Source organism: Symphalangus syndactylus, chromosome 14, assembly GCF_028878055.3.
Source record: "Symphalangus syndactylus isolate Jambi chromosome 14, NHGRI_mSymSyn1-v2.1_pri, whole genome shotgun sequence".
NCBI classification, from domain to species: Eukaryota; Metazoa; Chordata; class Mammalia; order Primates; family Hylobatidae; genus Symphalangus; species Symphalangus syndactylus.
The window spans coordinates 46,383,065-46,398,330 of NC_072436.2; the positions used below are offsets into that span (position 1 = coordinate 46,383,065).

Below are 15,266 nucleotides of genomic sequence, written 5' to 3' on the forward strand. Positions count from 1 at the left end.
TTTGTTTTTCTCATCAAGACCTAACGGAAGTTCATTTGAATTGCTCTTCCTCTGTCATCTTTCCAATGTGTGCTTTATTCATTTGCAGAAATGAAAGCAACATATCCTCTGGGATGCATGCCTTTTGTGTGCATCAAATTATGTTTTATTTATAATTTATAAATTAATGTTCATTAAATTAATATAAATTAATAAATTTATAATTTATAAATCAATGTTCATTAAATACACACAAAAACATTCATGCCAGAAGCATCCATTCCTCGACATGAACTTGGCCCTCTCAGGCACTGGGGATCCGATGCTGGACAAGACGCAGACACTTAACTGTAGTCTAGGTGGAAGTACACTCCAGTGTCAAACCCGTCAGTAGTTACTGAGCAGTGTGCTATGGAGGAGAAGAGCAGAGTGTGGAATGGAGGGACCTCAACTAATCTGAGGAGTTGGGGGCCAGGGTGGCGTTTAGGGAAGGAGTCTCTGAGAAAGCCATGCTATGCTCAGAGGCATCAAGTTAGCTGATGTGGGTGGGAAGCACGGAATCTGGAGCAAGGGGGAGGACTGAGGATGTATGTTGCAGGCAGAGGAGATGTCTCACACACACAGGCTACTGCATTCACATGGATATGTTGCAACCAGGTGTGTTTTGTGTTCATTCTCTTGTGCAGTGGGGTGGGTTATAGGAAGATGCTTCATGATTTATGGTTTAATGAAAAGAATACAAGGTAGAAGGGAGTCTGGAATTCTAGTTCCTGCTTTGTCATTAACCAGCTATGAATTCTTGGGCAAGTCACTTTTTAATTTCTCTGAGTCTCAGTTTACTCATCCATAAAATTAAGATAATATCTTTCTTACTTCACAAGCTTTATTTAAAAACCAAAGGAGTTACTGGATGATACCGAAATGTTCAAAAAATAAAATGCAAAAAAGTGTGATTGTGAGGTGCTTGCACTCCATCTTCCATGGCCTTCATTTGCCAAGCTGAGGCCACCTATACTCCTCTGATATCTTACTCAGCTCCACCAAGCACTCATTTTTAAATAGAATGTGAGATGCAACATTTGGAGAAAAATACCAGGTAAAATTGAGGTACTCATGGCCAGTTCCACCTCGTGTGGCTTTGCAGCTTCACCTCACAGATGTTCTAAGACCACAATACAGGTGAGAATGAAGGCATCTGGCTTATTTTTCCCCAAACTTCCAAGATGCCCATCTCTTCTTGTGGCATCAGCAGGTGCCAGTCCCGGCTGTCCTTTAAGTCTCTTCCTTCTTTCACCATAAGTGGCTGGAGAGACAGGCTTGTGAGTGGCATTGGAGAAGTTACCACTTGCCAGGATTTTTGTTTTGTTTTGTCTTTGAGACAGAGTCTCACTCTGTTGCCCAGGCTGGAGTGCAGTGGCATGATCTTAGCTTACTGCAACCTCCGTCTCCAGGGTTCAAGCGATTCTCCTGCCTTAGCCTCCTGAGTAGCTGGGAATACAGGCGTACCATCACACTCAGCTAATTTTTTGTATTTTTAGTAGAGATGGGGTTTCGCCATGTTGGCCAGACTGGTCTCGAACTCCTGACCTCAAGTGATCCACCTGCCTCGGCCTCCCAAAGTGCTGAGATTACAGGTGTGAGCCACTGGCCCTGCCAGGCTTCTAAGTAAGGACTCCTCATCAACTTACCCATTTAACCTCATCACTCTCACTTCCTGGATGAGAAAACTGAAGTGCAGAGATCTTTATTATAACCTGCTCCCAGCCACAGGGCTGGTAAGGAGTAGGGTAAGGATTCAAACCCAGGTCTCCTTGATGCTGTATTGAATCCTGACCCCCTCCACTGTGCTGCTTCCCTGCTCAGGAAGGTGGCAACACCACTGAGGCGCCCTATGCCTTAGACCCCCAGCATCCCTGGGAAGGGGTGAGGGCAACCCCCAAGCTCCAGTTTCACTAATGGGAAAGCCAGGGCCTATGACACTGGAATGAAAGCGTGTGGCGAGGGTAACAAGTGACTGTGAAGTTTGTAAAGCAGCTTCTTGGTGACAACAAACTGGATGTTTTCTGGATGAGGATCTTGCATCATCCAGTGGCAGTAGCTGAGACTGAAGATGTCTGCCAAGCACAGAGGCCACACTAACTCTCCCCCTCATCCCTGCAGCCCATCACCACAGGAGGGGTCACTTACCGGGAGCAGCCCTGGCACAAGGAGTGCTTCGTGTGCACCGCCTGCAGGAAGCAGCTGTCTGGGCAGCGCTTCACGGCTCGTGATGACTTTGCCTACTGCCTGAACTGCTTCTGTGACTTGTATGCCAAGAAGTGTGCCGGGTGCACCAACCCCATCAGCGGTGAGTGTCCTGGGGTCCCCACTTCGAAGAGCGATTGGAAGCTTGAACAAGGCCTAGCATTTTAGCATGTGACCCTGTCTATATCCCTAAACTTCTCAGACCTCCCTAAGGCTCTGAACACAGCAGACTTTTCTGTCTACCTGCTTTCCTCTCCTTGGTGCACTGGCTATGCTTCAGCAAGTAATGATTACTTCCTCTGCAGCCCACCCGGTGATCACAACCATATGGCCTGTGTTCCGGTTTAGTTTCGGCTTTGGGTTGGCTTATCTCTAAAACTGCAGTTTGTGAGCCTGTGACACCACAAAAGCACAATAAAAACTGGCCTTTTCAGGCTTAGCAGCTGTGCTGTGTTCTTAGAAGTGTCCTCTAGCATCTTAGTGGGACGGTTGTACTCCAAGGCATCTGAGTGGGAAATTTCTACCACAAGGCCATAGCTATATGAGGGCAGAGGGTACATTCTAAGGAGTTTTTCATATTGTATTTCCCCAAAGAATCTGGCTAAGTGAGAGCCCAAAATCTGGCTGGCTGGAAGACCAGGCTTCTGGACTAGACTATTAAGCAGGCTGGAGAAATTCAGTGTGGAGAACAGATGACTCCACACTAAAGTCCTTTAAATGGTCATCACATATCACTACACAAATTAGTGACTGGGTGGGGAGAGAAAAGTGTGTATTCTATAATAACACAGGAGAAATTTTATGACGCGGGATTTGCAATCCCGTTGCATTCAGTTGACCGGTTCGTTCCTATCAGAGGAAGGTGGCAGACACTTGGAGTACCCAGTGGCCTGGCTTTCCTATGCGGCTTTTCAGTGTAACTACAGAAACACATCTGTACACCCACCGTGTGCTTCTCCTTGACTTTCTTTTCCCTTAGGCCTAGAACCAAGTTCACCTAACTCAACTAACTCATCTTCCCAGGTCACTAAAACAGTTCTCTCATGTGTAATGCAGAGCTCATTTCCATGTGAAATTAAAATATGAAGAAAAGCATAGTATTTACACTTTACCTATGTTAAAATATCTGTTTCTGGTCGTTTATATACCAGATTTCCCTTGGAATGATTTAGGGGGAAAATGTAATCTTTTGCCAGAACATACTCATCTTTCATGCTGTTTTCAGCAGTAATTTCTATTGAGGTAAATGTTTATAACATTAAGCTTTATAAAGTGATACAATCTACATAAAAGCACTTTTAAATGTAAAACATTAGATATGAATGTGAATTGTGGTTATTGTGGCACTGAGAAAAAACACTAGGTAAAAACCAACTGTATTACAATCAGGGACCAATGTACCTTAAATATTTGATTCCATTCTATCTGTCTGCAGCTTTCTGAGGATCTTCCCGCTGCAACAATATCCCTCTCCCCTCATTCCCACCCACGTCGCACTTCATCTGTGAGGCCTTTCCTGGCCATCCCAGGGAGGATTAACCTTTTCCTCTTCTACACTCCCTTCAGTTATTCAATCATTAAGTCATAAAAATTTGAGCACCAGGCAACATGAGGCACCTAGTGAAGACATAAAAGAAATCTGCTCCCTCTTCTTGTGGAGTTTCATTTTGTGGGAAAACACATAACAAATACACAGTCAGCATTCTTTGATGGCACTTATCACATTGTTTTGGAACCAGTTTATATATCTCTTCTGATATTCACGAGATCCTCCAGGCTGTGCACAGAATCTGATTTATATATGGATTCCCAACACCCAGTCACTAGAAATTCACACTATCCATATTACACAATCCAAACTTTGAAATGAATCAAACCAGAATTCCTTCTTCAGTCCCAGTGGCCTGATTCTTTCTTCATCCGGTATTATTTTCTCTCTGTTAACAGGACTTGGCGGCACAAAATACATCTCCTTTGAGGAACGGCAGTGGCATAACGACTGCTTTAACTGTAAGAAGTGCTCCCTCTCACTGGTGGGGCGTGGCTTCCTCACAGAGAGGGACGACATCCTGTGCCCCGACTGTGGGAAAGACATCTGAAGTCAACACAGAGAAGTTGCTGCTTGTGATCTCACACACAGATTTTTATGTTTTCTTTCTCACCCAGGCAATCTTGCCTTCTGGTTTCTTCCAGCCACATCGAGACTTTCTTCTAGTGCATTTCAGTGATACTCACGTTTGCTTAAACCCTTTAGTGCTTTGTGCTAGTTCAGTCCCAGGGGAAGACAAAACTCGCCCTAGGCCCTAGGTGGGAAGACGGTTTGAAATTTTTGTAATCGAGTAAGGCACACCCAAATGTAAAAATCCTTTTGAATGATGTCTTTATAAATCTTTCTCTCACTGCCTATTTAAGTGCAATTAACATATGTCACGAACTTAAAAGTTTGCTAAACTCAATAAGGTAATGACCAGTTGGTATTTACAGCTCTGTAACTTCCTGTTGCGTCAAGTCTAAACCAAGGTTATGTGACTTGCAATAAAGTTATTCAGAACACAATCTTTGCCAGGCACAGTGTGTGAAATCATGATTAAAGGTTGAGGCACTGAGTCTAAGTAACACTTTATTGCATGGTCCCATGGTCACTGTATGAAGTGCAGTTCCAATGGCCTGGGGCATTGCCAACTGGAATAGCATCACACCCTTTAAAGGAAGCCTTCGGCTGGGCGCCGTGGCTCACGCCTGTAATCCCAGCACTTTGGGAGGCCGAGGTGGGTGGATCATGAGGTCAGGAGATCGAGACCATCCTGGCTAACATGGTGAAACCCCGTCTCTACTAAAAATTCAAAAAATTAGCCAGGTGTGATGGCGGGCGCCTGTAGTCCCAGCTACTTGGGAGGCTGAGGCAGGAGAATGGCATGAACCCGGGAGGCAGAGCTTGCAGTGAGTCGAGATGGCACCACTGAACTCCAGCCTGGGAGACAAAGAGACTCCGTCTCAAAAAAAAAAAAAAAAAAAAAAAAGCCTTCAGTCAGCACCAGGCACCTCTTCCTTGCTACCTTCTCTCCCTTTTTTTTTTTTTTTTTTTTTTTTGAGACAGAGTCTTACTCTGTCGCCCAGGCTAAAGTGCAGTGGCACAATCTCAGCTCACTGCAACCTCCGCTTCCCGTGTTCAAGCGATTCTCCTACCTCAGCCTCCTGAGTAGCTGGGATTACAGGTGCCCACCACTATGTCCGGCTAATTTTTGTATTTTTAGTAGAGATGGGGTTTCACCATGTTAGGCTGGTCTCGAACTCCTGACCTCAGGTGATCCACCTGCCTCAGTTCCCCAAAGTGCTGGGATTATAGGCATGAGCCACTGCACCTGGCTACCTTCTCTGTCTTTCCCATACTCTTTCTCTTGGAATGTGATCCTCTGCATTTGATGCAGTAACATAAACTGACAGTGAAGCCAATTTTCAGGTCATTTTTCTTGACAGAGCTTATCGGCTCGGTCCCAGTGTTATGGATCCACATCTTACACCGACTTCCATAAAGTGAAAGATTGCACAAGGACATAAGCAACTTGAGGCCAGAGATGACATCCTGTTCATCTTTATGTTCTCAACACCCTCGCAATTGAGGGCACACTGGGAGCCTTCAGTGTTTCTGAAAAGGGCAGTAAAGCAGGAGAGACACACAGTCATTACAGTAAAAATAACATTCTGAGCTACTAGTGTGGCAGTAGTCTGTGAAATAATCTCAGATAGCAGTATACAGTTGGGAAGCACGGAGCCAATGTATGGGATAGAACATTGCACAGTTCTCTTTAGAATGGGAGCATCAGTGACTTTTTGTCCTTAGTTTTCTAAGACAATGCAATATAATAAAATGATACGCTGAGCAACAGAAAAATTTGGTGGAAATCAAGTCTGATATATGCTGAGCATATGTGAAATCAGTTTCTTAATCTGAGTGGTAGTCACTGTTAGAATGTTTGATAATGTCTGGAGTGAGTCTTTTAGATTTATGGTTGACTTGAGGTTTTGCTTAAAAAGAATAATTTCATCCCTTGTTAGTTGTTTTGCTGTTTTCTACTTCATAATATAAAAGTAAAAGCACTCCAAATTTCATTTTGGAACATCTTACCTGTTCCTCATTAAAACCATAGACTCTCCCAACCTTAAATTACCCATTCTAAAATTAATGGTTAGGGGGGATTCCACTTCTAGTAAATAGCTCCAATTGGACTAATTCTCCTCCAAATTAACAGTCATTCTGGAAAAAATATTTATTTAATTGTTGAGAACACTGGAGCATGATCTAAAGCAGCAGATATTGCAGGGGGGTAGACACTTGGAAGAAGAGAACGACACTGGGTGATTTTCCTCTTTTGGCCTTTTATCCAATGGCAGGCCCCAGCCAGGGATCTAAAACTCTGTTAGGAAACCTGCAGTCTTACTGGCCTGAGGAACCAGAGACCAGAGTTTGGGACAAACAGCCTCTGGAAAGTGAGGAAGAAAATCCTGAAAAGGAGAGCCCCAAGTTCGTTGCATGAACTTAGAAATTTCTGGCTGACAACTGAACCGTGTATACTTAGGCCAGACTCCAAGCAGCCCAGCCAAGGCTAAAAGCATTGACTGACAGGACTTTACGGATAGTGGTGTGCAGGGCTTAGCTGACCCACCCTCTTCCTACTGAAGGAAATTACTTGTATATAAACCACACAACACAAAGTCTCTGAAAATTTCCCCAGAAGCATACAACAAATAAACATTCATTCAGGAAAATCCACTACTAAGTCTTAGGAAGAACAGTGAGTCTGTGGCATTTGAGCCACAGCCTCATCCTATCCCATGCCCACTCCCCAGCTTCATGTGACAAACTCTACTCTGGATCAATGCAGCCAAAAATTAAGGGGTCTGTCTTCCTCTAGCTACCAGTCTAGGGCTTTGCCCCAGGTGCGACAGGCTGAGAATCCTAGAGCTCCAATTGCCCCTACCCTAGCCTGCTTAGTGCGGAGGCTTCACATTGGGAGGGGCAATCTGAGAAGACCAGCGGCTATCAACCCACTCACAGAGAAGGGATGTCACTCCTGGAGAAGCAGGCCGCTGTCCAGCCCCCAGAGGAGATCCAGGCTCTGAGACTGGTAACTCAGCAGTTATGTCCAAGGGGACTGGTATTTGGTATGGAGAACGAGAAATCTTTGCCTTAGGGGATTGTTAAAAACAGTAAGACATCTTGCCAGTGAGCCATTAAGGAAGGGGCTGGTAACTCCATGCTATTAGTAGCAAAAAGCAAAATGACAGACCAGCCAGAAGTTTAACACAGAAAACCAGAGAAAGAGATAGCCAAGAAGAGCCCTCCTGGAAGCTGGTTTATCCTTGAGGTTCGGGAAGTATGTATGGACTGGGCTGTATCCACTCAGGAGCAATCAGATGTGAAACAAACTTGAAAGCATTCTCTAAGGCATACACAGATCCATCAGCAAAGAGCAGAAATCTTATTAGCTCCAAGTGCTTAAGTAGAACCTCTGACCAAACACTGGTTGAACATATAAACATGTTTGTTCAAAGAACTAAAGGAAATCATATTTAAAAAAGGAAGGTAAGAGAACAATTACAGTTGGTCCTCCATATCCATGGATTCCTCATCTGTGGATTCAACCAACTGTGGATCAAAAGTATTTAGGAAAAAAAAAAAAAAGTTGACACAGTTCCAAAATCCAAAACCTGGATTTTCCACATGCTGAGTACTATGTTGAATCCATGCAAATGAAGTGATGTGTAGGCATTGTATTAGGTATTATTGTAAGTAATCTAGAGATTTATTTAAAGTATACAGAATGATGTGAATAGGTTATATGCAAATTCTATGCCATTTTATGTAAGAGACTTGAGCATCCACGGAGTTTGGTATTTGTAGGGGTCCTGGAATTAATCCCCCACAGATACCAAGAGATGACTTTACTCACCAAACCAATAAAGAGATAAAAATTATTTTTAATAAATGGAATTCTGAAGTTGAAAAGTATACTAAACGAAATGAAAAATTCACTAGAGGGGCTCAATAGTAGATTTGAGTTGGGAGAAGAAAACCAGTGAACTTGAAGATGGAACAACAGAAATTATACAATCTGAAAAACAGAAAAAAGAGTGAAATGAAAAGAGCCTCAGAGAAATGTGAGAAACCATTAAGCATACCAACATTATGTGTAATGGAAGGACTAGAAGGCTAGGAGAGAGAAAAAAAGAACAGGAGAAAATATTTTTCAGAGTTAATGACTAGCCAGGTGCAGTGACATGCGCCTGTTGTCCCAGCTACTCAGGAGGCTGAGGAGAGAGAATTGCTTGAGTCTAGGAGTTTGAGGCTGCAGTGTGAGAAAACTGCACCTGTGAACAGCCACTGCACTCCAGCCTACACAACATAATGAGACCTTCTTAAAAAAGAAAAAGAAAAGAGTTAATGGTTGAAAAAGGCCCCAAATTTGATGAAAAATATTAATCTACATATTCAAGAAGCTCAAAAACTCAAAGTAAGATAAATGCAGAGACCATACCCAGACACATTACATTCAAAATGCTGAATGCCAAAGATAATGAGAAAACTCTGGCTAGATGTAAAATAATATAGCTATATGATTCAGACTTTTTATTAAATTGGGAAATTAAACATACATATACAAAAGTACACAAAACAAATGTTAACAGGCAAAACTAAACCAATGAGATGTTGGAATATTCTGTATCAGGGGTTGTAAACTATGGTCCCTGGGCTAAATTCTGCCCACTGCCTGTTTTCTTTCCTATTTTATTTTTTTGAGACAGGATCTCGCTCTGTTGCCCAGGCTGGAGTGCCGTGGCATGATCACAGCTCACTGTAACCTTGAACTTCTGGGCTCAAGTGATTTTCCCACCTCAGCCTCTCAAGTAGCTGGGACTACAGGCACGCACCACCATGCCTGGCTGTTGTGTTTTGTTGTTGTCGTTTTGAGACAGAGTTTCGTTCTGTCACCCAGGCTGTAGTGCAGTGGCATGATCCTGGCTCACTGTAACCTCCACCTCCTAGGTTCAAGTGATTCTCCTGCCTCAGCCTCCTGAGTAGCTGGGATTACAGGTGCCTGCCACCACGCCCAGCTCATTTTTGTATTTTTAGTAGAGACAGGGTTTCACCATGTTGGCCAGGCTCGTCTTGAACTCCTGACCTCAGGTGATCCACCCGCCTCGACCTCCCAAAAGTGCTGGGATTACAGGTGTAAGCCACCACACCTGGCTGATGCCTGGCTATTTTTTAAATTTTTTTTGTAGAGATGAGGTCTCACTATGTTGCCTAGGCTGGTCTCAAACTCCTGGGCTCAAGTGATTCCCCCAATCTTGGCATTCCAAAACGCTGGGATTACCAGCATGAGTCATCACACCTGGTCTGTTTTCTTAACAAAAAAGTTTTATTCAAATACAGCCATGTATGTTCATTTATGCATTGTTTTGCTGGCAATTTTTTACTATCCGGACCTTTACAGAAAAACCTGCCACCTGTGCTGTATTGTGTATCTTGATCTGGGTAGTGATACACACACACACACACACACACACACACATTTTTTCTCCTGAGCTATATAACTTAGAACTTTTCTAACTTTACAGCATTTTATTATAACTCAATGAAAATTTTAAAAGTTTAAAATATGTTACACTTCGAACTTGAGTTCACTTGAGTACACTGAGTTACTTTAAAGCTTGTCTTTTTTTTCATTAAACAGCAAGCCAACTTATTTGATCTTTACTTGATTATTACAATATGTGAAACCTTTGGGGGTCAGTCTCTACTGCCTGATGTTTCTGTTGCAGCCCACACTGGGTCCACTGTTTTCTTATATGCAAGGATAACTTTGACTTGTGTTAATCACTACCTTTAAAAAGTTATCTGGGGTGTTTCTTGAGACTTAGAATAAGGATGTCTTCCTGCAGAGATGATTGTCATTGTCTTTACCAGACACCGGGGCTACCACCAGATTAGAACTACTTCCCAGTCATTTCCAGAGTTACTTTCACCTTCCTGGGGATGTAAATCTTAGTTACAAGTCTGTATGAGAGTCGGCTTGCCTGCCCCCACCCCACTGCGTCCCCTTTCCCTTTCCTATTCTTCCTTCCTTCTTTTTCTTCCCTCCCTCCATCCATGAAAAGGAAAGATGTATTTCGAATTCACACTTATATGTGGTGGTGTTTTTTGAGGTCATACCTATTAGGTTCCCCTCTTGGAGCACTCAGAGATTTGACTTCTCTCTCCCTTACATTACAGTCACCTGAACTACAGCTGAGTTTCAACAGAGCATCAAACAAAATCGCCTGCTTCTCTGGGTTCTTGCTGTCTCTTAGCCTGTCAGCTCTTCTGTGCTTTTATGTTTAAAAAACCCATTTTTTTTCCCAGCAGAATTGCTCCTTCCATTTAAGAAGAGCAAGCCTTTTTCTCTAATGTTTAGCAAATGAAAAACCTAATTATAAATATTGTATTAGTTACTTCTACTTTGTTACACATTCTACAATGTTAAGATTTACATTAATTACATCTATTTCATTGGTTTAAGCTTTAATTTAAATGCACAACTAGCTTGTAGAATAAATTACATATTTAAACTTTGTAATAATATTTAGGATATTATAAAATTCTTTTTTAAATTTCTTTGAGACGGAGTTTTGCTGTTGTCGCCCAGGTTGGAGTGCAATGGTGCGATCAGGGCTCACTGCAACCTCTGCCTCCAGGGTTCAGTTGAGCCTCCTGCTTCAGCCTTCCAAATAGCTGGGATTAAAGGCACCTGCCACCATTCCCGGCTGACCTTTTGTATTTTCAATAGTGATGGGGTTTCACCATGTTGGCCAGGCTGGTCTCGAACTCCTGACCTCAACTTACCAGCCCACCTCGGCCTCCCACAGTGCTGGGATTACAGGCGTGAGCCACCATGCCCGGCCAGGGTATTATAAAATGCTTAATAGAACTAGTCTACCCTCAACCAGAACAATGAAAATTTAGTCACTGAAGTAAGTGAAAGAAACAGTTTCACTGATGAGGCAGTCATTCTACATGAACCATAAACAAGGCAAGAAACTCATTAAATACATCTGCTGTGGTGCGATGTGCCCTGGAACTACAATGGTTACTACTCCCTCAATATTGCCCTTAGTGAAAGCTTTATCTCTGGAAAAACTTTAGAGAAATGCCTGCAAAAGAACTCGGTGCTGTTAGTAGAGCAGAACTTTAGAAACCAGTAAAGAAATCCTTGTGATCACAAAAATGAAGCCCGAGGTATATGTACTGAACATCGTGGACTTGCTACAACTAGACACTATCCAATTTGTAAGCAGAGGGCTGCCCTCAAGTCTTTAAGTCAGCACAATAAATAAACCCTAACTCCTTTGGACAAGACTTTGTAAAACTAGTTATATTAAAGCAAAATAAAAGTTATATTAACTTGCATATCACTTAATCATATTACTTTAGAAACTTAAAATATATACTCAATTCTCAATCATCTTTAGTGATGCCCATTCAGACTTGAGGGCACCTCTCATTTTCTGCCTAGTTATTAAATGACAGATTACAGAGGCTTACGGATAAGCATAAGGTTAATTCTAGAAATATCAAGAGTCTCAAGGATAAGAGTGAAATCCATCTCCTTTGCAAAGGAGGAAGTGGAAGCCCAGGAAGAATAAAGCTTACTCAAGACTGCAAAGAGGCCTACACACTAGAAATCAGAAATCTTGACTCCTAGACCACTGTCCCCTAAAACATGAGCTTTTTTCTTACACATAGAGATGAAGATGGGGTAACTGCCATCTCTAAATACATGAGTTTTTAAACACTGAGAAGGAAATGTCCAGGTGATATAAATGCCAAAATGTATGTAGTGACCTTTCAGTGAAAAAGAAAAAAAAATTGAGACTAGAACTCTGTTATAAAAGAGCAGACTGACTTCATCCCTGATATCTATTAGCATTTATGCATTTTACTCACTACGTTCTGAGGGTGCTATGGTTTGAATGTCTCCCCCAAAAGTTCATGTGTTGAAAACTTAATTGCCATAGAAACAGTATCAAGAGACAGGGCCTTAAAGAAGAGATTAGGCCATGAGGACTCTGTCCTCATGAATGGGTTAATACCATTATCACAAGGGCAGTTATTATGGAAGTGATTTCTTGATTAAAAAAAAGAAAGATGAGTTCAGTCCAAGTTCTGTGCTTTGCATACTCGCTGCTCTTTCTGCCTTCTGCCATGGGATAACCCTCACCAGGTGCCAGTGCCATGCTCTTGGACCTCCCAGCCTCCAGAACTGTGAGCCAAATAAACTAGTCTTTATCAATTACCTAATCTGTGGTATTCTGTTATAGGGAGAGAAAATGGACTAAGACAGAGAGGATCTTCTACAAGAAAAATCCAGTCGTTTGTTTTTGATGGGCTTCTCTAGGCTTCCAGGAATTAAAAAAATATAACTAGTAAACTACCTAGTGCACAGAATACTGTGACTTTGTTAAGTGTTCTTCAGATTCCTTCTCAAATTTTTATCTAGATTGAACAACTGGGATTAAGAAAAAGAAAAGGCCCAGCCGGGCATGGTGGCTCACGCCTGTAACCCCAGCACTTTGGGAGGCCGAGGCGGGCAGATTACAAGGTCAGGAGATCGAGACCATCCTGGCTAACATGGTGAAACCCTGTCTCTACTAAAAATACAAAAAATTAGCCGGGCATGGTGGTGCGTGCCTATAGTCCCAGCTACTTGGGAGGCTGAGGCAGGAGAATCGCTTGAACCCGGGAGGCAGAGGTTGCAGTGGGCCAAGATCCTGCCACTGCACTCCAACCTGGGTGACACAGCGAGACTCCATCTCAAAAAAAAAAAAAAAAAAAAAAAAAAACCCAAACAAACAAAAGAAGAAAAGGCCCTTGAGGACAGGGACCATGTTTTATTTACTCCATTTCCTTATTTGGAGCCTAAGTATAGACACCTTAAAACTGTTGAATGGATGTTTGTCTAGGGATTTATTTTGTTGTTAATAGAGAAAAGTCTATTTGACATTCTTTTTCATTAAAACAAAACTGTGAAACTATCTTAAATGATATGACTTAAGCAACATTAGAAATGAGTGGAGTCTGTAAGATTAAAGGCAAAAGGAATGAACATAATCACTCTCATCTAGCTGATAAAGTCGTTTCTCACATGGGTACAGGCTAACAATTCTGCAACCTCTATACATGTGTACTGGAATTGAACAATTAAGTAAATGGATGGTGGTTGGTAGGAGCCATGTTTCTCACTGTTGGAGTGGGAGGTTCCAGACATGCAAGGGAAGTCTGGAACGATCAACATGGTAATAGATTAGAGTTAGAGACATAGTATGAACTCATGTGTTAGTTACTATAGATACAGATGGTTACATATAGAAATATCTATAGAAATGTACACCTATAGGGGTTAATATACATACATATATTTCCTTGCTCTGTCAGTTGAGGAGGCCTAAAAACAATGACACCCCAGTAGCAATCAGCATACTTAGTACTCAGATCTCAGTTTTTAATAAAAGGAGCAAAGGCTCCTTAGAGAAATGGCTCATTCGGCCGGGCGCGGTGGCTCACGCTTGTAATCCCAGCACTTTGGGAGGCCGAGGCGGGTGGATCACGAGGTCAGGAGATCGAGACCATGGTGAAACCCCGTCTCTACTAAAAATACAAAAAAATTAGCCAGGCGTGGTGGCGGGTGCCTGTAGTCCCAGCTACTCGGAGAGGCTGAGGCAGGAGAATGGTGTGAACCCGGGAGGCGGAGCTTGCAGTGAGCCGAGATTGCGCCACTGCACTCCAGCCTAGGCGACAGAGCGAGACTCCATCTCAAAAAAAAAAAAAAAAAAAAAGAGAGAAATGGCTCATTCTAGGGCTTGGGCAAGAAATATACAAAATGACACTAGAGCATCCTATAGTACCAGAAAGGATGTGTTCAAAGAAAACACAATGATGGGATAAGTCACAGGGAAACGGGAGGGAACTGAAAGAGCTTTCAATGGCCAAAGCGGAAAGAACTGGAGTTAAAAAACAAAACAAAACAAAAACACACATTAGACTTTAACCCAAAATATAAAATAAGTATCCATGAGTCATACTGACATAAATCATTGAATAAAATTAATGGTAGAGAATAGTTAAGTCTCCTGTGCAGAATTCCAAATAATTTAGGTACTTCACCAGCAAAGTAACTCCGCATTCCTTAAATGAATTTGTTCCAAAGAGCACAGTATGTATGAAAAGGGGAAACAGAAATAACCTTTTTTCTTGGGCGGGGGGGACGGTGGGCAAAAATGACATTTAGAAGGGAAAAGCAATAACTATAGTGGAAAAAAATGACAAACACTACATCGGCCAAATGAGGTTAAGGTTAACCTCAAAAGTAATATCATGTTTACAGCATGTGTCTGCAAAATAATGTGATGAAAATGGCAATTTACCTCTGTGGCCTTCCCCCCAAAACACAGAGCCCCAGTCTAGTCATGAGAAAAACAGAAAAATCCCAATTGAGGAACATTCTCCAGGTATTTACCTGACCATTATTCTTCACAACTGTCAAGTCATCAAAAACAAGGAAACTCTGAGAAACTGTCACATCCAAGAGAAGCCTAACATGACATGACAACTAAATAACATGGTATCCTGGGTAGGATCCTGGAACAGTAAAAGGGTATTAGGGAAAAACTCAGAAAATCGAAAAAAATCAACAACTTTAGTTAACAATGAGTCATTTCAACAAAGGTACCATACGAATGTATGTTAGTAGGGAAACAGTGTGGGGTATGTTAAAAATCTGTACTACTGTGGCAATTTCTCCAGAAATCTAACTGTCCTGGTTTATTTTTTAAAAGTTTATTTTAAAAACTTATATAGCAAGGCAGAACAGACATAACAGAAGGCTTTGAAAGACAGGATGGTTTTATATTTATGAAAAGCATTTGTCTTTCACCATAACTGGTAAAGCATTTTACAGTCTCCTAAAGGTTTAACTGTTAGTCAAAGAAGTAAGTTTTAGTTTAAA

The 15,266-nt window shown here is 42.1% G+C and overlaps 1 protein-coding gene across 1 annotated transcript in view; it reads left to right on the top strand.

The window, feature by feature from the left end:
• Positions 1 to 4,779, top strand: part of FHL2 (four and a half LIM domains 2) — a 39,582-nt gene extending 34,803 nt beyond the window's left edge. Inside the window, 2 exon segments of the mRNA XM_055243972.2 lie at positions 2,140 to 2,326; positions 4,171 to 4,779. Of these exon segments, the coding sequence (XP_055099947.1) occupies positions 2,140 to 2,326; positions 4,171 to 4,322 (339 nt within the window). The 3' untranslated portion in view covers positions 4,323 to 4,779.
• The last annotated feature ends 10,487 nt before the right edge of the window (positions 4,780 to 15,266 follow it).